Raw genomic sequence first — 22,525 nt, forward strand, 5'->3', positions numbered from 1 at the left:
ACGTTCTCAGCATTATATTTCCATTTTAGAGCTGATATATCGCTGGTGCTGAAATTCTCTTTTCTCAAGACCTGCCCCTGTGACCCTAGTATCTGGAACGGAGCTCTTTCACGTATATGAAAGTGCTCTCTTACTGGCATTAAAAAGAAAGATAATGACTACTAGTTAATTTTGTTTGACATCATTAAATATACAGCCAAAGCAAATAATAAGACTAATTATGTTAATACTTTTGTTAAACAATAGATAAATGGTACTAATCCAAACGAGAAATACTATTATTTTAGTGCAGTGTTATTTTCAGTAGAACATAACTAGCTATTTCTCCCAAATTACAAACTCTTTTACATGTTTGCAGGAATAAATGTTAATTTATTAAATGGTTAGATGAATATTTTTAAATGATTACATACCGTAATCCTATTCATCTATAGAACAAGCTTAAACTCTAAAGAGGAATTATTCAGGATTTAGTGACATAGCAGACTTGGGGTGGAACAAAGTTGCGGCTGATTATGATAACCACTTTGATCATAAAGTGAGCTTGATTTTATCAGACGGGGGACGGTGGTTCCTTGATAGAATGGTCACAGCTAGTGATAAAGGTCTTCATTTCTATCTCACGCCAAGTGATTTTGTGGTGAATAACATCGTGATTTTTTTTAGTTCTCCCGTTTCCTCTTATATTCTCATCCCATCCATAATCTCACGAGACGAGACACAAATTTAATGGAAACTTGTCTCAATTGTCTTAAAGTTTTATTAATTCTAGTCTCGAAATTTTGTAAATTTAAGTTCTTGGGTTTTGGAAGAAGTCTTGGTAGATTTTGCACTTAACAATAACTAACTAACTCTATGGCCTATGGAACCCGGAGGTTCAATGCCGCGTTTACAGAAGCTCTCCACTGACTTCTATCCTTAGTTAACTGTATCCAGTTTCTACTTTGTATTCCACTTAACCTGGTTTATCCTTGCGTTACCATACGGTCACATTGCGCGCGACGACTTTTATATTGTTTTCTTCTGGTTACTTTGACAAAGACTCACATATAGCGCTGTTAACTCTCAGCTAATGATGTGTTTGACACGATTTTAGTATCAATCTTGAAATTTCTTGGTTTAGTGTGGAGTTACATGCATCTGAAAATCTTTCTGCTTCTAGAGTTGCAACAATATGACATGGTAAAAGATAAGAATTTATTTGATCTGTACATTGTTGTTAACACATTCCCAATTATTGTGTGTTTTGATTCAGAAAGAAGTCAGATGTTGAGGTAAATAATGTATTGTGTTAAAAAGCAAACATGTACGTTGTGCAGAGCCATGTATCATTCATGTTACCACATGGTCATGCTAGGCTTTCGTAGTAGCATTAAGGCTTGGTAAATCTTAATTTTTCCGTCCTAAGAGAAACTGCTCCTTTGCATTTCCAGGTACTTAACAGTGCATGAAGTATTGGAAGAACTTCCGAAACCAGATGAAATTGTCCATGGAGAAATAGAGTGTATATTTATTGAGCCTCCAGAATCAAATGTTTTATCTGACGAGGATTCTCCATGGTCAATTTCATCTGGCATTCCGCGCAAAAGATATTATTAGGATTCTGGGACTGATATGAGAAGTTTAATGGTATACAATGTAATTAGAAGGGATAGGTTTATTCAGATAATTAAATTTTTTCAATTTGCAAAGAACAACAAAGTGTGTGAAACAGATAAACTTTGGAAACTACTCTCACTAATGAATAAATTGAAAAGTAATTGCATGAAACATTTTGTTCAAACGCAGGCGTTAAATTTTGACGAAGCAATGATAGCATACTATGGCAGACATGGTTGTAAACAGTTTATAAAAGGGAAACCTATGCGTTTCGGGTACAAGGTTTGGTGCCTGAATAGCCCAAATGGATACCTAATCAACTTTGATGGTACCAAGACAAAAATCTGCAATACATTGCAGAATATGAACGAAAATTTGGAAGAAGCATCCGCTCCTCTACTATATATGATAGATGATTTCCCAAATAACGTAAAAAAATTACCATTCAGTTTCTATTTCGACAATCTTTTCACAAGCATGCCACTTTTGTTATACCTAAAGTCTAATGGATATACTGGAACTGGTACTATACGTGAAAACAGGGGTCCCAAAGAATGCAATTTCTCAATGTCATCCGAATTCAAGAAGCAGAAAGGAGGTTACTGTGAACATAGAGGCGGTGAAGGTGGTGTAGTTATTTCAAGATGGCATGACAATTCAGTAGTCACAGCCGCATCCACAGTTCATGATGTTTTCCCACTAGTAAATGTAAAAATATATTCCAGGTCAGCCAAGAAAGAAATCACAGCAACTCGTCCACGTTTGATCGGAGAATACAATACGTTTATGGGGGAGCACAGATCAAATGGATAGGAACATAAAAGACTACAGAATTGGTATTAGGGGAAAGAAATGATGGTGGTCAATCTTCACTTGGCTGTTAGATGTATCAATTCACAATGCATGGCAGAAATCTCTCAATGTTGGTTCAACTTTGAATCAACTAGAATTTAGAAGAGAAATTGCTCAATACTATTTACTTGCATTTGGTTCGTCTCCAAGAGGTGCTGGGCGTCCAGTTGTATCCAGATTGAGTTTCTCTGGAAACAGAATACAAGATTCAGTAAGATTTGGTGGTAGTGGTCACTTAGTTATTCCTGTTATTTGCAATATAAGAAGAAGATGTGCTAGAGAAAATTGATCATCAGTGAGAAATACAGCATGTGTAAAATGTGATGTTGGCCTTTGTGTTTCTTGTGTTTTCAATTTTCACACCAGGAAACATTAAACACACGATTGTTGTCATTTACCCACGATAATGGGAATAAGTTTGTATGAAAGAAAATTAAGGAAAATATAGTTTTCGAACCGTATTGTAATGTTATTTATTGCATTTATATATCACGAAGGCCTAGTGTGACCATATGGACACACCATATATATGGCCACCAAAAATTATTTTCACAGATGCAATGGTATTTTTGTGATGTATGAAGCCCAATTAACATATTCAAGTAAAAATTAACAGAAATCTGCACCCCAAAAAATTCAGGCTCTATCAGGTTAATATTGTCCTCCCATCTGCACCTAGGCCTTCTTAATGGTCGTTTTCCGATTGGTCTTCCAGTCAAGACTTTGATAGCGTTTCTACTTTCTTCCATTCTAGCTACATGACCTGCCCATCTAAGCCTCCTAGACGACCCTAACAATGTTGGGTAAACCGTATAAATTATGTTGTTCCTCGTTATGAAGTTTCCGCCATTCCCCATTCCCGTTCCTCTTGGGTCCGAATATTCTTCTCAGGATCTTGTTCTCAAATACTTTCAGTCTATGTTCTTCCCTCAGAGTAAGCGACCATGTATTGCAGCCATACAGAACAACAGGCATGATTATCGTTTTGTATATATTAAGCTTCAAATTGCTCGACAGAATTCGTGACGACAAGAGATTTTGAACCGAATAGTAACACGAATTCCCTGCTTTTAGTCGACATTTAATTTCTCCGTGAATATGATTTTCCTCTGTTAATATTGATCCTAGATATTTAAAAGTATTCACTTTATCAAAAGTATTATTTAATATTTTAACGCATCCATAATTTGCTGTATTACGGTACCGATGCACTTCCATGTATTTAGTTTTCTCTGTATTTACTTCTAAACCCATGTCCCTGCAAGCGTTTAATAAGATCTCTGCATTTCTTTCTATTGCTCTCCTATTGAATTTACATCATCAGCATATACCATAACCTCGTGAATACCGTTCAACTGTAGGCCCTGGTTGCTATCTTTGATTTTCCTTATAGCGTATTCCAGAACGAAGTTAAATAATAATGGCGACAACGCATCTCCTTGTTTCAGGCCATTTTCGACGTGAAATCTCGTGGACAAAAATTTTCCTACCCGGACTTTACTTTGGGATTCAGTTAAACATATCTTAATTAATCTAATTAGCTTTCTCGGTATTCCAAGTTCTGTAAGAACGTTGTATAATGTTTCTCTCCCAACCGTGTCGTACGCCTTTCTAAAATCAATAAATAGTTGATGTACCGGGGTATTGTATTCCCACTTTTTTTTTCGAGTATTTGGCGAATGGTAAATATTTGGTCGATAGTTGATCGATTTCGTCTAAATCCGCACTGATAATCTCCGTCATCTGCGTTTGGGGTCAGTCTTGGTAATAGAATGTTTGAAAGGATTTTATAGGATGTTCACAGAAGAGAAATGCCTCGATAATTATTACAGTCAGTTTTGTCGCCTTTCTTGTGCATTGGAACAATGATTGATTCTTTTCGCTCTTGTGGCAATTCTTCCTTGTTCCAGATAAGAAGAATGAGTCGTGTATCTTCTTCCACAATTTTTCGCCTCCAGCTAAAATTAACTCAGCCGGAATTTCATCTATGCCCGGTGATTGTGTTTCTTTAATTCCTTTATAGCAGTTTCTACTTCCATTCGGTTGGGTTCTGGAATATACGGTTCTACGGTGTGTATCTCCTTTTCTCCACGCACACTAGTTTTTGGTTGCGTGTTAAGCAAATCGTCAAAGAAATATTTCCATCTATTTAAGATGCTATCCGTGTCAGTGAGAACTGTACCGTCAGATTTCTTTAATATATAAGCACGAGGTTGATAGCCTTTCTTAAATTCGTTGATTCCATTATATATGTCCCGGATGTTTTTATTTTTACTATTATCTTCAAGTTCCTTAATTTTAGCTTTCCGAAAATCGCGTTTCATTGTTCTAAAAGTTTTGGAAGTTTCCCGCCTGATATCTGCGCAATTTTGTGTAGTTATTTCATTCGGATTTTGTAGCCCGCGTAAGTTTGCTTGTTTTCTCTTCTCTGCTAATTTTATGCATTACTGGTCGAACCATTTTTTGTTACTACGTATTTCCGCGTGTCCCAATTTTTCTTTTGCTGAAATTTTAATGCTATCTCTAATTTCAATCCAGGTATCCTCAACACTAGTGCACTCCGAATCTTCTAAAGCCGAGAATCTATTCGAAACTTCATTCCGGTATTTCTGTCTTACCTGGCTCTCTTCTAATTTCTTTAAATTGAATCTCTCCGTTTTCGGACAATGAATATTACCTTTATTCAACGATAACCTCTCTCGTATTATCGCTGCTACCAGGTAGTGGTCAGTTTCACAATCAGCTCCTCTAAACGACCGGACAGCAATTATGCTAGATTGCTTTCTTCTATCTACTGAAACGTGATCAATTTGATTATGTGTTTTCCCGTCTGGTGATGTCCAAGTGTATTTATGAACGTCACGATGTTGGAATTTTGTACTCTTCACGATTAGGTTTTTGGATGTTGCAAAGTTCACGAGTCTGACACCGTTGTCATTACTTTCCTTATGCAGACTTTCCCGTTCCCTATAATCAGTTTGAAAATATCCTCTCGTCCTACCTTCGCATTGAAATCCCCTAATAGAATTTTCATATGGTATCAAGGGAGTTGGTCAAATATCCGTTCCACTTCTTCGTAAAAACTGACTTTTATATGGTCATCCTTATCTTCAGTTGGGGCATGTACATTTAAAACGATAATATCACACCACCTTATTAAGAGTATTAAGAGTAATAAAAGGAAGTCTGTCAGTAACAAATCTAACCCGTTTAATTGCTGGTAATATACGTTTATGAACGAAAACCCTGTTCCTAACTGGTGATTTTTAGTTCCTTCCCCGTAAAAGAACGTAAAATTTCCGGAATTCACAGATCCATTTCCTTCCCACCTAACTTCCTGAACTCCAAATACGTCCATCCTGTATTTCTCTAACTCACTCGTTACGGATTTTAACGCGCCTATAAAGACTCCTAATATTCCATGTTCCAAATCTCATGTCCATTTTCTTTTGAAGAGGTCGTGCCAAGTTTTCTGTCCTTGTCCGAGGCTTTTGTAAATATTTCTGAACAAGTGCTTTTTTTTTTTTTACATAATGGGGTTGTTAGCCCTACCCAAACACCCCAAGCTGGTGGACCACTCCCAGTCGGCTATCCGCGACTGCTGATTCACTATGTTCGCAGCTAACCTCTATATCTAGAGGCTTTCTCCTCGATCCGCAACCTGAGGACGCGCCACGCCGTGGTGACAGGAATGCACTTATTAATAGGAAATTTAAATGTTGTGCAGGGTTAAACGTTGAGTAATTGGCATTAATGAATGAAAATGAAATGAAATCTTTGAGTTTTACGTCCCACAGTTATGCCGGCTAGGCTAAAGGAGACGGTGATGATGAGAAATGAATGAAATGGTGGAATGATGAAAGTGGGAGGAAACGGGACAACCCCGAGAAACCCCAGGAGCACGGTGTTTGTCCACCACAATGTCCACCCCATGCGCCAGAGGTGAACGCTATACCACTGAGCCACCGCTGCCCCTAATTAGCAATAGTACAAGTAAGACGATCCCCTAGGTACGTTCATACTACTATAACTATTCGCCTTGAAAATTTTATCGAGCTATGTTTACATTGCACTTTTTAATTATAAATTTACGTATTAGTTTCATTGGATATGTAATAATCTAACTGATCCAACAAAAGTTTAAAATACAAACGAAGAAAATGTCTTCAGGTCATATATATTTATAAAAAATAATTAGATTTTCTTGTTTATCATTCAGAAATTAAGTATTCATTGTTAATGATTCGAGTTAGTTTACCCACATTAAAAAAAAGTTTAAGTCAACTTTGTTAATATTAGGTATTTTTAAATTAAAAATTGAAAGTTAAAACTGTAATATTTATATGGAATAATTTAAATATATACATTCTATTTTTAAAATTGTACGGTTAACTTCACTGAGAATTAAAAAGACAATGATCCTGGATATGCTAGATGGAATATATACAAGATAGGGTGTTTCAGATAAAACGTCCAATGCTTATAAATCCGAAACGGCTGAGAATAAAAAGACGAAACAAAAACTGAGATAGGAAAATGTCATAGGACGCATCACGTGGTGTTGTTGTGGTGACAACCAGGGCCCTCCTTCAAGGGGGCCCAGGGGCCAACTTCAAATTTTCAAATGGGAACACCTATTGAATCATACCTCTTTCAATAGTACTTGAAAAACGAAACAACTTTTGTAGGAAACAATTTTCGATTTGGGCCACCGTTTTCAAAATGGCCGCAAAAAGTGGGTCCTGTATCAGATAAAACGTCCAGTGCTTATAGGCCTAAATCAGAAACGGCTGAGAATAGAGAGATGAAACAAAAACTGAGATAGAAACGATGATAAAGCATATCAAGTGGTGTTGTTGTGGTGACCCTCAGGAAACTCCGTGAAGGGGGCTCAGGTGCCAACTTCAAACTGATAAGGACTTTTTGCGGCCATTTTGAAAATGGTGCCCCAAATCGAAAATTGTTTCCTACAAAAGTTGTTTCGTATTTCAAGGACTATTGAATGAGGTATGATTCACTACATGTTCCCATTTGAAAATTTGAAGTTGGCCCCTGGGCCCCCTTGAAGGAGGGCCCTGGGGGGTCAGCACGACAACACCATGTGATGCGCCCTATGACATTTTCCTATCTCAGTTTTTGTTTCATCTTTTTATTCTCAGCCATTTCGGATTTATAAGCACTGGACGTTTTATCTAATATAGGACCCACTTTTTGCGGCCATTTAAAAACGGTGGCCGAAATCGAAAATTGTTTCCTACAAAAGTTGTTTCGTTTTTTAAGTACTATTGAATGAGGTATGATTCAACACATGTTCCTATTTGAAAATTTGAAGTTGGCCCCTGGGCCCCCTTGAAGGAGGGCCCCGGGAGTCACCACAACTACACCATGAGATGCGCCCTATGACATTTTCCTATCTGTTTTTGTTTCATCTTTTTATTCTCAGCCGTTTCGGATTTATAAGCACTGGACGTTTTATCTGAAACACCCTACACACACACACACACACACACACATATATATATATATATATATATATATATATATATATATATATATATATATATATATATATATATATATATATATATATATATATATATAATCCTGCTTGGAATGAGGAGACGGAAATTCATAACTTTTAATTGCTCTATATTTTTAAAAAAAATAAATTATGTTAGTATGTAAGGTATTTCGCTTCTATCCTGCCTTTACAAGTGATTAACATTCAAATATTAATTGTTTGTGGTCATCATGGAAATATTTCAAGAAATGGGATATGAGAGTGTACCAATGCATTAACTTCGTCGAAATGAAAGATCATATTTAGGCTTTTACTTTACAATGCGCATTTATTTTTCTTTTTAAATAGCAAATGTGTCTGTTGGCCTTTGATAAAAGTTAGAGAGATTTCTAGTATTTACATCCTATTTTGATCATGCTTGGCCCTCCATTTTATTTATTTTATTTTATTTTATTTATTTAACAATCACCAGATACAGTTTAGAGGCCATTTTATACTGAATATATCTTCTACTGGATTTCTTCTACTCGTTACTAAATCTAAATAATTTCTCTCTACGAACGATGAACATTCAGCAGAGTTTCAATCAATTAATAAACTCAGTGTGTTGAAGCTCTGGATTTAACTCAGGGCTGACTTACTCGGTTAAATAAATCAATTTTCTTCCATTGAACCTCGGAGTACGTGAAAGAATACGGAATCCAGACACAGTAGCATGGCCAAAACAGAGCAATGTACTTGCAGTGAAACTGTTGTTAAATTTTAAATGAATTATTCTCTCCAATTATGGTGCAATCAATATGTATTTCTTCTGAGACACATCGGGAAAGTTTGCTTCGCTACATCTCCTAATATTTGTTGCATTTAAAAATCAGTTGCGTTACTTTATTAGAATTCCAACATGTGTTATGCATAAATATTGGAAGTTTCATGGAACGTTTTTGTCCGTCCGTAGGTGTGTTGACATGTATCAGAGCACATACGGAAAGAGATAATTAAGAATTTTTTTGGAATCGACCCATCATCTCCGCTATTAACGCTCTACACAAACAGGAAATAGTAGGAATAGATAACTTCAGATTTTAGTTTTGACAACCATAAGACAGAAATAACAATAGCTTGCGAAAAATGGTTTTCTGCATTCGATTGATCGTATTAATAATATATCCGGTCTTCATCCATATTCCTATACTAAAACAAGTCCAGAACTTCATGTTTGAATATTGATCTACATGGAACAGAAACACAGAGAGCTACCGAAAACTTACTTTGTGATATGAATGACTTTGCGATTACGTTTATTTCTCTATTTAAAACCAGTACTGACAGGCACAGTGGAAAAAAAAAAGTTAATGAATAGTGGACAGTAGTTTCTGTGATATGGATTCAGTATCGCATGAATATGTTTCATCTCTGAATTCTACTAAAATTTCCTCTTTCAATTCACATCCGGATTTTATTTCTATAGAGCAAAAATTATAAGAGACAGCAAGGAATGTTTTCTTTATATGAATTCATCGTCAGAAGAATAAGTTACACCGTTTCAATTCACTTCCGGTTTTTATATCCATAGAACCAGAATGATAGCAAGGAATATTCTCTTGATATGAATTCAGCGTTGGAACAATAAATTACACCTAAGCTCTTATACAGGGCAAAGTGATAAACCCGATTTTATAAATTTATTTTGTGAAATCTAATAAACATGTGTTATTATGAGACATGGGCTTCGAAAGGTTAACTTTTCAAGTTTAGTGTCCACGAAATGTTTCCACTTTCTTTCGCTAAAGAAGAGAGGCTGTCAAGGTGTCAATCTGGGATTTTGTTCAAATTTTACACATAGATAGTATCCCACCAGAAAGCAATAATTCGGAAACAGTTCACGGTACCACCTAGTAGAACTCAAGATATACGGGTTTGTATGTGAAAAATAAAGTATAAAGAAGTATGTTATGGCACCCCTTGAAATCTGAAACGGTGAAACAGACGTCAAACCCGGAAACCACGTGTTTCATCATTTCAAAATTACCCCGTATCGAGGTAAAAGAAAGTCCCAGGAGTCAAAATTCATCCGGAGGGTCTCAGGCGGGGTTCAACTCAAAATTTGTAAAAGGCAAGGGGAATCAACTAGTGTGTCATTTAAAATTATTGCTAAAAGTTAATTGGAAAGAGTCTCGAGTCTCTATGCTAAAGACTCGCATTATAGATGGTAATGCACCCTAGAAATAGAGAGATTTCAAGATGGTAATACTTACTTCATTGAAAACTCCGTGGCTCCCTAGAAATGTGAAACGGTGAAACAGATAGCAAAACAGGAGAATTCCTTTTTTATCATTCCAAATACAACGTATCGAGGTAAAACGTTTTGCCCCAGGGTTGCTAGAGTGTTTCAGACGGGGATTAACTGGAGATATAGAGGTTTGTAGCTAAAAAATTATGAGAGTAAAAAAAGATATATAATAGACGAAATAATAGAATTGATAGTATGCAGTGAGCGCCCACCTACAGCAACCAGTGAATCTGAAACGGTTTGCGGTTTCAGCTATTAGGTCCAAGTAGTGGGGTGCGTGTTTAAGATATATAGGGTATAAAATGTTTCCCTTCAGTTCCTTCCCAATTGGTAACTCGGATTAAAGTAACTTAAATTAATGAGCTCTGATATGGGCTACCTGCAGCTAAAATGTAATAAGTGAACAGAAATAAGTAGAGCGATAACATAGGAAGCTCTAAAATATGTTTCTTCATGCAAATACATTACATACTTTAAAGAACGATGGAGAGAAAAGATAATGATATTTCTCCGCAAAATAGTAGAGAGGCAAAAGATGGACAGCAGTAATAGTAGTGAAGATTTTGTGAAATGTCCCAATCAACAAGAAATGTCATTACTATAGACCTCATGGCAGACTTCCCTTGCTTTGCGTGATTCTTTCATGTGTTTATAATAGACTACAAGTCATTCAACGCACACCTCTCTTAAGAAAATCGACCGGCAAAGGACTATAACACAGTAGATCCTATAAGGATGTTAAGAAAGTACCGGGAAAAGCTCCGGACCTGTAAATAAAACCCGGATGGATAACTTTCTAAACGGAGTAGGCATGTACGAGGTAGTTATATAGATATGCCTCGAAATCTTTCAACTCTACGCAAACCTCGGGATGATAATCTACCTGACATCTGGATCCAACTTCTCAGTACGAAAAGAACCATCAGCCAATCAGAGAGCATTTTCCACCAGCAAAATCAGAGCACGCCATTGGCCAACAAAACCAACCAATAGAAACACAGCAATTCCTAAAGACCACAATATAAGTTGTACGACCAGCACACTCCAACACATAGCTCTGAAGATGTTGCCGCTGTATGGTAACGAAAGCTCAGCACAGCAACACTCACTCTGGCAGCAATCCCGAGAACATTGGATTAATAGTAGACGCCAGCAAAGCTTCAAGATCATAGAGATTATATGTTTATGGGAAAGACATCCACTATGGAAGTGGCAGACATTGAAAAAAAGGAAGATTTCCCGAAATAAAAAGTCAAAAGCACTTGTATAGATTCAAGAAACAAGTGAATATCACAAAAGATGAAATTTCGAGAAATAGATGGCTGTCTTCGATGAGGTGAAAGAAAACCACAGGACATTTAAAATATTACAAGCATCCCACCTAAGAATGTTTACGATGAAAATATATTGGGAAATGAAGGACAACAATTTGCAGTTTAAAGCTAGCAAATCATAGCTTACAAAACTTAAATCCAGACAGCATATCTAGTAGAAAGATTACAAAATTAGTTAGTTGCAGAGAAATCCTATCAGAGGAGGACATTCGAGGAAATGCGCGAACCTTTCGGGCTGACATTCAATCGCATGCTTCACATTTCGATAAGGATCACATAATAAATACTGATCAATGTGGCTTCCAATATGAGCTAACGTCTGTACGAACTTTGACCTACAAGGAAAAAATGAGCATTTTTGGCTATGCACAATCTCCAAAAAATTTACGTACTCATAGCCATGCAGTTCAGTATGCTATTAGGATGGTAGGTAATATAAAAGGGAATGTTTTCGTATACTTGCAAGAACCAGGCGATCAATTTGGCCCAAAAGTTGAGAGGAATACTATGGAAAGACTCGATCCTAATATTGCCTTGACATGTAGTTAGTCAGTGAAAATGAGCCAGCTGTAAACGAAAAAATTATCGAAAAGCAAATAGTACCGCATGAAACGCACTATTTTCTATATGTTATTGACTCTTGGAGTGAACATAATAAAATGGTATCCTAGAACATGTTTTCTGGAACAGCCATCGGAAGACCCAATATTACCCTCAAAATTGTACCTGAAATTTATACACCACTTTGCCAACCGTTAGACACTACTTCCACAGGCAAAATATCTAGCCAGGGAAGCATTGTCGGCACTTGAAGTATTGCTTGTCGCAAAGTAAGCTATTGTTGAAGCAGAAAACACAGATGTCCAAGACCCTTCAGAAAAGTTTGATTCCACATATGGTACTTAGACTTGGCCTAAATTTTAAACCTATGATACAATATTTGTGGTATTCCACAGTACTGACTACAGAAAAACTTCCGTTTTAAAACATGAAAGATGCATGTTTTACATTTCAGAACTTTGATGAACTGGTTTGCCAAGTTGATAAATGGATGAACGATCAATTTATCAAGTGCGCTCACAGCAGAAAGTGTATTTGTATAAAACATGTATAGAAAGAACAACATATCTACCATTTCAAGTTCCTGCGTGACGTAGGGAAAATGCATGACGCTTGAGTGAATAATAATTGACAAATACACTTCAGACCCACAATGCACCGTAGTGACTCTAATGTTTGTTTCTTGCATATGAAACATGTTGATTGCATGTGTACGCATACCGGTATGTTCACGAACAGCTATTATTATCCACATTATTACTACTACTACTTTAAACAAAAGCAAATCAATAAACTAAACAGAGAAACGTTGATTGCCGCTGGACTTTATGGATAATTTGTACTCCATTAGAAAACTTGCTGGACAAATACGGACTACAAACGTTGCCTACCAAAGAACCTAACAATAATTTCACGCTGTTAATATCAAATCCGACTAATAGGCCGGTAACGTTAGTAAAAAACATACCAATTGCATATGTTGAAGAAAATAGTCAAGAAGTAGATTTACAGGGTGATTGCCAAAAAGATGAACAAAATGAGGAAACATTTTATAGAACTGAACAATAAATTCAAAATAGGCTAGAAGAGACCAAGTCACATTTTGATGTTAAGTTATTCGACATCAATCCAAATTTAACGAATCAACAGAAAAAGGCTATACATGATCTACGTTTTAGATACAGAGATGTCTTTTCTTATACACCAATTGACATTGGTTACTTTCGCGGTTATGTACATAAGATAAGGATAGATAAAGGAGCCTGTTTACACCACAGGTCACCACCCATTCTATTGGCAGTAAGACCGCACATTAGGTTGCAAATTAATCAACTTTTAGAGGCCAATATTATTAAAGAGACTGGTGACAGTTCCTATTCCTCGCCACTTCTCATAGTGAAGAAAACAAATACTTCGGAGTTCCGTCTAGTTTTGATTTTACAGGCCTGCAATAAATTTACACAATATTTGAGCATTCCATTCCAGTCCGCAGAAGACATTTTACATGTACTTAAAGGCAAATCTTGTATCTCAACTATCAATATAAAGTCTAGTTACTTTCAACTATTATTGCATCCTAAAAGTCAAAAATACATGGCTTTTGAGCTTAATCATACTAGGAATGCATATAAATTTCAACGCTGCATCACGGCTCACACCACCTCTGTGACAGCTCTCACTATAGTTGTACGCATGCTTTTAGAAGGTTTACCACCTCGCATAACTGCTTTTGCCGATGACCTCGTAATAGAGAGCAAAAATTGGAAACAACTATCAGACTTGGAATTGCTCTTTAAAAGACTAAGAAAGCACGATTTTAGAGCAAGCCTGAATAAGACCCATCTATTATACTCGGATTTGGATGTTTTGGGATTTACAGTTAGTTGCAATGAAATCACAATTTTACCCAAAATTGCTAATAAAGTACGAAATTTTAAGAAACCAACTTCTAAAAGGACCCTGAAGAGTTTTTGTAGGACTCTGCTCTGATTTGAAAGCACATATTAAAGATTTTACGGAAGAAATGGAAGACTTTCAAATTGTTTTGGACAAGAATTCAAAATTTAAATTGACAGCTCAGCATGACGAGTTATTTGAGAAACTTAAGATAGATATTATTCAGGCCCCACCTTTGTTTCATTTCGAGCCATGACTGGAAATCCGAGCATATTTAGATGCATCGTCAACCTCCGCAGGCGGCATATTGGGATGTTACAACCCGAAAACTAATGAAGAACGTGTTGCTTCCTATTGTAGTCAACGTTTTACCAAAAGTGAGAGAAAGACCTCAACATGACAGAAAGAACTATATGCATTGATATATGTTTTTAAAAATTTCGATATTTCTTATTAAATAGAAAATTTAAATTATTTATAGATGCTAAAAGTTTGGCTTCACTCAATACCCAACCGGAAAAAGTCGGGAAATTTAGTCGCTATAAAATATTCTTGGCATATTACAATTTTGAAATTCAAACATTAAAAGTCAGCAGCATCCTGCAGACATTTTTAGTCGCTTAGAAGACAGGCAGGCTATACAACAGGACGAGAATAAAGTTAATAACTTCTCCGAAACAGAGAACGCTAAAGGTTTCGCTTCGCACTCTTTAGAACACACCTTTCATATCGACCAGTCCATTATGTTACCCAATTTAGTAGATGAACAAAGGAAGGACCCTTCATTTTCGGACATCATTACTGTATTGGAAAATAAAGAACCTAACAAGTTATCTACACTCCGTGAGGTGAAATACTTTTCTCTTGAAAATAGATTGTTATATATTACTCAGAAACACCCTCAATTAGGACTGCTGTATTGACTTTGCGTAGCGAAATCTTTACTAGACAAACGGTTTGAGGCTATCCATAACAACCCAATGGCACCACATTTTGGTTATACTAAGACATATCAGTCGGCACTAAGAAAATACTATTTTCCTAATATGAAAGCTTACATAGCAAATAGAATAAAGAAATGCAATCTCTGCCAAAGACTCAAGACGTTAATAGTTAAGCCGGCGGGTCAATTGCCTAGCGAAGTTATTCGACTTCGAATTTAAATTTTGTCGAACCTAGGACCATCTCTGATATAGCATGAGCATCAACTCCGACGTTATGAGTCGATAAAAAACACCTGAATAAGATACTTGGGATCATACAGCATAATATAATCGCAAGCTATAACAAACAGAAAAAAATATTTCGACCGTAAACATCAACAAACTAATTTTGAAAAGGGCCAGAAAGAACTTGCATTTTTTCCCAATCGTTAGATTTGGATACCAGAATCCTCATCTAGATATATTGGACCTCTAGAAATCATCGAAAGATTTAACCCTAATCTTTATAAGGTCAAATTTCAAGATTCATAACGTCAAACGATACAGGAGATTTCAGTAGACAGAATTAAGCCATATTATGAACATAAGGAGGAAATAGAGCAAGAATAAATAACTTTTTTATCTTCTACACGAGCGAAGACTTTAAAAAATGCATATATAGTCTGGGCAGAGAGCAAGATATACTATATGATCTGGAATACCTAATCTTTTACGTATTTCTCTTCTTTCAATTAGCAGCTCGGAAAAAAGGAACAAGATAACGAAATAAACTAATCTAAATTATTTACCGAAATTGGCAAAGAATATTGAATATCATAAAACATTTAATCATTCTCACTTCTTACTTTTAAAAAAGTAAAAGTACTCACTACTAGGAAGAGGAAACACGAAGACAAGAATTTAGACAGATAAAAATACTTTTCATTGCGTTACAAACATTTCCTCTCTTTTTTTAAATATAAAAAGCTGACTCATAATTCTCCAACTGAGTGAAAGAATGCAGAGGTTTGAATTTCTGCATTTAAAAGGCAACTGATCATTATAAGGATACCTAACGTATAATTTTACAATTCCTTGATTTTTTTTTCTTTTTTCACTATGGACTACATATTGTGACCGACATTATGCAATATAAATATTGTACAGGATGTTCCAAAAGTTATGACCACACTTACATTATACAGGCTGTCCAGGAATTCACGACCACAACTTTCACCATCATTGGCATTTAAAATTAGATTATTTTATTGAAATATATATCTTTAGAGCAAATATTTAAGAAACTCTTACACCTTATATTTTACATGCTGACCATGAAATCACGCCGTTCGAACTACGAACTTTCCAATATAAAATATCTTTATATCTCTGTGTTAATAGCAACTCTTTTAGTACTTGTAATACTTATCATTTTATATATATTATATATCCGTCTTCGCTCAATACCAAAAATATCCAAGAGACCTCGCTTAAAAATATCTCCTCCAATTCCAATGAACACATTTAATACCAATAATACGACTAACGAGCAACCGGTATTACAGACTCCAACGCCCCTCACTATAAGTGAACTAATATATATATATATATATATATATATATATATAACCAAAGCTAAAAATAGCCCTACCTCGAGGCAAATGAAGTGACATATTAAAATGCACCGATCCTGCCTGTGATTACGGAACAAATGTTAAGTGATTTCTTCCGCTACCTTCTAGTGCTCCGAAAACTGAATTTTTTCAGTGTTACCAGTGTTGTTAATGTTTTCAGTGATTTTTTGTGTGATCCCTCAGTGTTGCCAACCCTCACATCTAGGAAAAATGACCCTTAGGCTCTTTTTTTTAAACAAGCCAGGGGCTGTAATATCCCATGTGATGTTGTAAATGAACAATACCACATGTCAGTGTTTACTAACACCATCGCGTGGTTCGGCAATAAGACTTCACACCAGAGGGACATACTATCAACTTGCAGACGACGGCATCTAGCCCCTCCCACGGAATAGAAAACAACATCGGAGCAGCAGAGCCACTGCCACCAAAGGAACCCTATAAATTGGATGGACAAAGGCAATTGAGTACCAGTTTTCTGGTACCCCTCCTCTAGTCTGGTTCGGGACTAGGCCTATCCTTCCTCCTGGCTTAGCCTGCTTCGGGGCTCTGATTTGGAATCCTAATCTCAGCCGCTTAGCCTGCTTCGGGGCTCTGTTGACTAACTAACCTACCCACTGCTTGCTTAGAAGCTTTGGGCACCTAACTCTACTCTGCTTACCCTGCTTCGGGGCTCTGTAGAGATCCTGCATGCGACCTTACGGTCAAAGACCACCTACACTAACCTTTGGTACTAGAGATATTATTTTTTACAGCATTTTGTGAAAATACTTTTATAGAGAAATTTTACCATGAAATTGGTAGTGGGAGATCGATTCCGGGCACTCTTTTTATTAACGCTCTACGTATACCTATATGGTACAGAGTTTTACAACATAAAATAGTGAGAAACGGTTTCTGGTATGGATTCAACTCCCGAAGAAAAAGTTCCATTTGAGACCTTATCCTTCTAGTGCAAAGGAAGGCTGAAGACCTACTACAACTTTTAGTATTAAACTCATAAAATTTGAAAACCTAGCGAAGTTTCACATTACGAAATAAAACTCACTTGTTTTAGTTTCAATTTTAGTCTTTTAGAGAGAGTTTCTTCATTATATTTTTTGTGATTTTTATGCATGTTGTATAGATCTCAACTTTCCTTTTCACTATGCACATTATACATATTCTTTATCCAATCCGTTCCGTTTTTATTAATTAATAACAATTTTCACATTGTTTTAGGTTTTGTTTGGCTTGTTAAGCGCATTTGACATGTTTTCTCCATCTTAAAGTAATGTATTGGAAATTAATTTACAATCATTTTAAAACATTTTACATCTTTATCATGTTTAAATATAATAACAAAGATATTGCATTGTGAGGTAACATAATACAATACACTTTAATATACTTTCTGAAGTTATGGATTTAAAATGCTTACATTTCTGTAAATACAAGACATAAAAACATTTCTGGACACATAATCTGAATGTACAAATCAACTTACTGGCCTTGAACTAAATATTTATATATCGATTCGAATTATACAGTACATAAACATAACTAAAAGATTAAAGTAAACAAGATGGTTAACTACGTTACCTTTTCTTCGTAGTTCTTCATAACTACTTGCTGTGTTTGTATATTGATCTACTCCATTTATGTGTGATATAGTAAATTCTGTGAAGTAGAAAGAAATGGCGTATGTTAGTCTGCTTTCAATTCAAGAAACGTAAGTATATTTCAATATTATCTGGAATTTTTATTTATATGTATACACATTTAATGAGATGATTTCAGTTTTGAAGATGCAAGAAGTAAATTACTACCCTTTTGTTAGGAAAAGAAGCAAACAATTTATCAACACATACAGTTCGTTTATAATGTTTAAATTAAAGCTGAGTCATGTCGGAAACAAAAAGAATGTTAGAAATCTCTTTAAACTGACATTTAACTACGTTACCTTTAAACTGACATTTAACTACATGTATCATTGCTCTGACTTCAGAGATTTTGCTTTATGCATGTGGACATTTGAAAATCCAGATGTGCCTTTCTGATATCACTAAATTTCACAGAGCAGAAGGCGAATTGAAGATTAACCCTCTATTTATGAAGTAGCATGTATGACATCCTAGGACTATTAATTTTTTTTATGATACTTAAGTAAGAATATTTTTTCAAGAATAGTATTTCTTGGCCTTTATTATTTATTTCTATTACACAAATCTTCAAAGTAAATTACTCTAATCTCTAAGATGTTTTGTAGAAATTTGATGTGAAGTAGAGTTGCGTACACGCACACACCAGTTTCAAAATAAAAATGCTCTATCGATTTTTGCTGAACTACCACTCCACAGGTGATTATTTTCATGTAATTTTCATGTACAGGTGATTTTTTCTTGTAATTACATTGTACATTGTAATTACATTGTAGTAATTACAGTAGAAATAAATGCAGAGATCTTATTAAACGCTTGCAAAGACATGGGTTTAGAAGTAAATGCAGAGAAAACTAAATACATGGAAGTGCGTCGGGACCGTAATACGGCAAATTGTGGAGGCGTTAAAATATTAAATAATGCTTTTGATAAAGTGGATACTTTCAAATATTTAGGATCAATATTAACAGACGAAAATCATATTCACGAAGAAATTAAATGTCGACTAAAAGCAGGAAATTCGTGTTACTATTCGGTTCAAAATCTCCTGTCGTCGCGAATTCTGTCGAGGAATTTGAAGCTTAAAATATATAAAACGATAATCATGCCTGTTGTTCTGTATGGTTGTGAAACATGGTCGCTTACTCTGAGGGAAGAACATAGACTGAAAGTATTTGAGAACAGGATCCTGAGAAGAATATTCGGACCCAAGAGGAACGAGAATGGGGAATTTCGGAAGCTTCATAACGAGGAAATACATAGTTTATACGGTTTACCCAACATTGTTAGGGTCGTCAAGTCTAGGAGGCTTAGGTGGGCAGGTCATGTAGCTAGAATGGAAGAAAGTAGAAACGCTTTCAAAGTCTTGACTGGTAGACCCATAGGAAAACGACCATTAGGAAGACCTAGGCGCAGATGGAAGGACAATATTAAGATGGATCTCGCAGAGATAGGAATACAAAGTAGAAACTGGATGCAATTAGCTAAGGATAGAAGTCAGTGGAGAGCTTTTGTGAACGCGGCACTGAACCGCCGGGTTCCATAGGCCATAGAGTTAGTTAGTTAGTTAATTAATTACATTGTACACTTCTGTTCAGAAAAACCTAAACTGCCTGCTAGAGACAAAGTTCTAAAAGTTGAACCTAGATCCTTAAACCCCTTGGGTCTGCTTACAGGGGAAATCTATTTTTCCTTCATTCTGTCATCCGTATTCTTAAATAGAAATAGTCCACCTGGACATTGATGTCAAGTAAATATACAAGTAACATGTAGACAGCAAACATAAAATATAACAAAAATTAAAAAAAAAAAATCAAAAAGTGGAATAATGCAAAATGCCAGATTGAAGGCTGTAGAGTGCACACTATCAACAAATAGTAAGAAACACAAACGGAGAAGAATTAGTAATACGTTCTTAGTTTAATGAAAACGCCAAAGTTCAGTTTGGCATTGACTCTAATCCGATCTACAAAATGTACTTTATTTTGTAAATAATCTGAATTTTATTTACAAGGTGTATCCATGTGTGAATGTAAGAAATTTACAACACACCTAACATAGTACATTACATCATACATATTAAACAAAATCTCAGCTCCTTCCACTTTTGCTTCTAATGAATATTCTTAAACAGAAAACAATGTTTAAACATTTTTATCCTAGAAACTAATTCTTCAGAATTTTGTGCTTAGAAAATCATTGCAGGATAAAATAAGTAGCCATTAAATGATATAAAATTGGAGAAATATCCGTTCTGAGAATGAGAAGAATAACGCGTAAGAAGTACGAAACGAGAAATTTAAATATTGTAGAAATTGTTCCCTTTTTTCTCTTAAGATTTGGAATTTTCGAACTCTGAATCACATATTTTTAATGAGTTTGGTTTGAGAAACATTCTGGCCACTCCTAACACATACTTTGACTCCCTAGCTCTCCGAACATTAACCGTATCGAGCACATGTGTGATGTCATACAACGATGCCACTCCAGTAGGCTTAATATTGGAGTAAGGAAGAAGTTGGTCAAGTGCTATATATGGAGCATTGAACTGTATGGTTCAAAGACTTGGACATTACCGAAGTTAAAGAAGAAATATTTAGAGAGCTTCGAAATGGGGTGTTGGAGAAAGATGGAGAAGATAAAATGTACAGATAGACTAACAAACGAAGATATTACAAACGGATAGGAGAGAAGAGGACGCTTGTACCCACCATCCTTCGAAGGAAGGCCAATTGAATTGGACACATCTTACTGAGAAATTTTCTTCTTCACACCGCCATTGAATTGAATTGAATTGAAAAAGGCTTTGTTCAAGTGGGCGAGGTTCAGCATATTTCTGCTCTACCACCTAACCCTTGTCAAGGAAGTACATTGAGTTATACGGGAAACATACAATCAATTGAATCAAAAGATACGGTTATATATAACAAAAAAACAGGTATACAGTAAGATGATAACAAAAGAAAAGAAAAAGTGGTAATTTTAACAAAACACACTCACACGCACAAGTACAGAAAACAAACACATACCGATCAATAACATAGAGACAAAGTAAGCTATGCTTGTGATTCACAATGCAGGGAGGAGGGTGATGAAATATTTTTACAATGCATGATTATTTAATAAAGAATATGTACCATGTCAAGTCTGATTTCATTTACATGGTTCAAGTGATAGAATACAAATTATGGGTACCTGAACTTAAATTTTGTTGGCTGAGTAAAAAAAAAATTAACATTTTCTTATAAGAATTAAATGTTTTAGCTTCTTTTACTACATTTGGTAGAGCATTCCATGACCTTAGTGCTAATACTAAAAATGCCGCAGTTCTTTGCTTGAGTCTATGGTATGGAATATCAAACGTATTTCTTTTGCGTGTTAAGTGAGTTTGAATAGTTGACCTAGCAGTGAGTTTCTTGTATAAATACGCGGGACGTGTTGTTTTAAAAATTTTACAAATGAGAGAGCAATAATGCAAATGTCGTCTTCGGGAAATTGTCAGCATGCTATTGCTGTTCAGAATAGGCAAAATATAATCGAATTTTCGTATGTTGTAACAGAAGCGGATACATGAATTTTGTAACTTTTGGATCAGGATGGCATTGCTTTTTGTTAGAAGCGGGCCATACACATCACAATAATCAAAGACAGTATCAGCGTTTGTGTCAGGAGTAGCCTGGTACCTTTGGATAGACAGTCTCGTATTTTGTACAAGTTTCTTAGTATTCCTAGAGCTTTTGAACACTGAGTAGAGACGTGATTATTCATAGAAAATTTATCGTCAATTTATACTCCAAGACATTTAACACAAGGTGAATAGCTACTGGTTGAGTCCATTATTTGTAATTCTAATTTGTCAGGAGCAATTTTATTAAGTTGATTAGCGGAACCTAGAACAGTATAAGTACATTTTAAGGGATTAATAATAAGACCGTTATCAATTCCCCATTTACTGATAGCCTTAAGATCTTGGTTAAGAAGTCGAATAACTTGTGGTAAGTCCTGAGGCAAGGCTTTTATAAACAATTGAGTGTCGTCTGCGTAACAGTACATCTTTAAATGCTGTACAACATATATCAGATCTACAGTGTATAAGGTGAAAAAAACTGGCCCTAAAATTGAACCTTGTGAAACACCTCTATCAAGTACAGCAGCTTCAGAAATTTTATAATGAGTGGAACTACGTAAAGTAACTTGCTGTTTTCTCTTATGTAGATAGGATTCGAACCATTTTATGGTATTTACTGAAAAGTTATAGTATTTCATTGTTGCTAA

At 35.5% G+C, this 22,525-nt stretch overlaps 1 protein-coding gene across 1 annotated transcript in view; it reads right to left on the reverse strand.

The window, feature by feature from the left end:
- LOC145668363 (uncharacterized) overlaps positions 1-22,525 on the reverse strand; it is a 127,902-nt gene continuing 105,377 nt past the window's right edge. The window contains exons 5-6 of the mRNA XM_081736140.1: positions 18,192-18,269; positions 1-133 (exon numbers count right to left, since the gene is read on the reverse strand). Coding sequence (XP_081592266.1) covers positions 18,215-18,269 — 55 coding nt within the window. The 3' untranslated portion in view covers positions 1-133; positions 18,192-18,214. The remainder of the gene's footprint in view (positions 134-18,191; positions 18,270-22,525) is intronic.

The sequence above is a fragment of the Thermobia domestica genome, chromosome 1 (genome assembly GCF_964235325.1).
Source record: "Thermobia domestica chromosome 1, izTheDome1.hap1.1, whole genome shotgun sequence".
Classification (NCBI taxonomy): Eukaryota; Metazoa; Arthropoda; class Insecta; order Zygentoma; family Lepismatidae; genus Thermobia; species Thermobia domestica.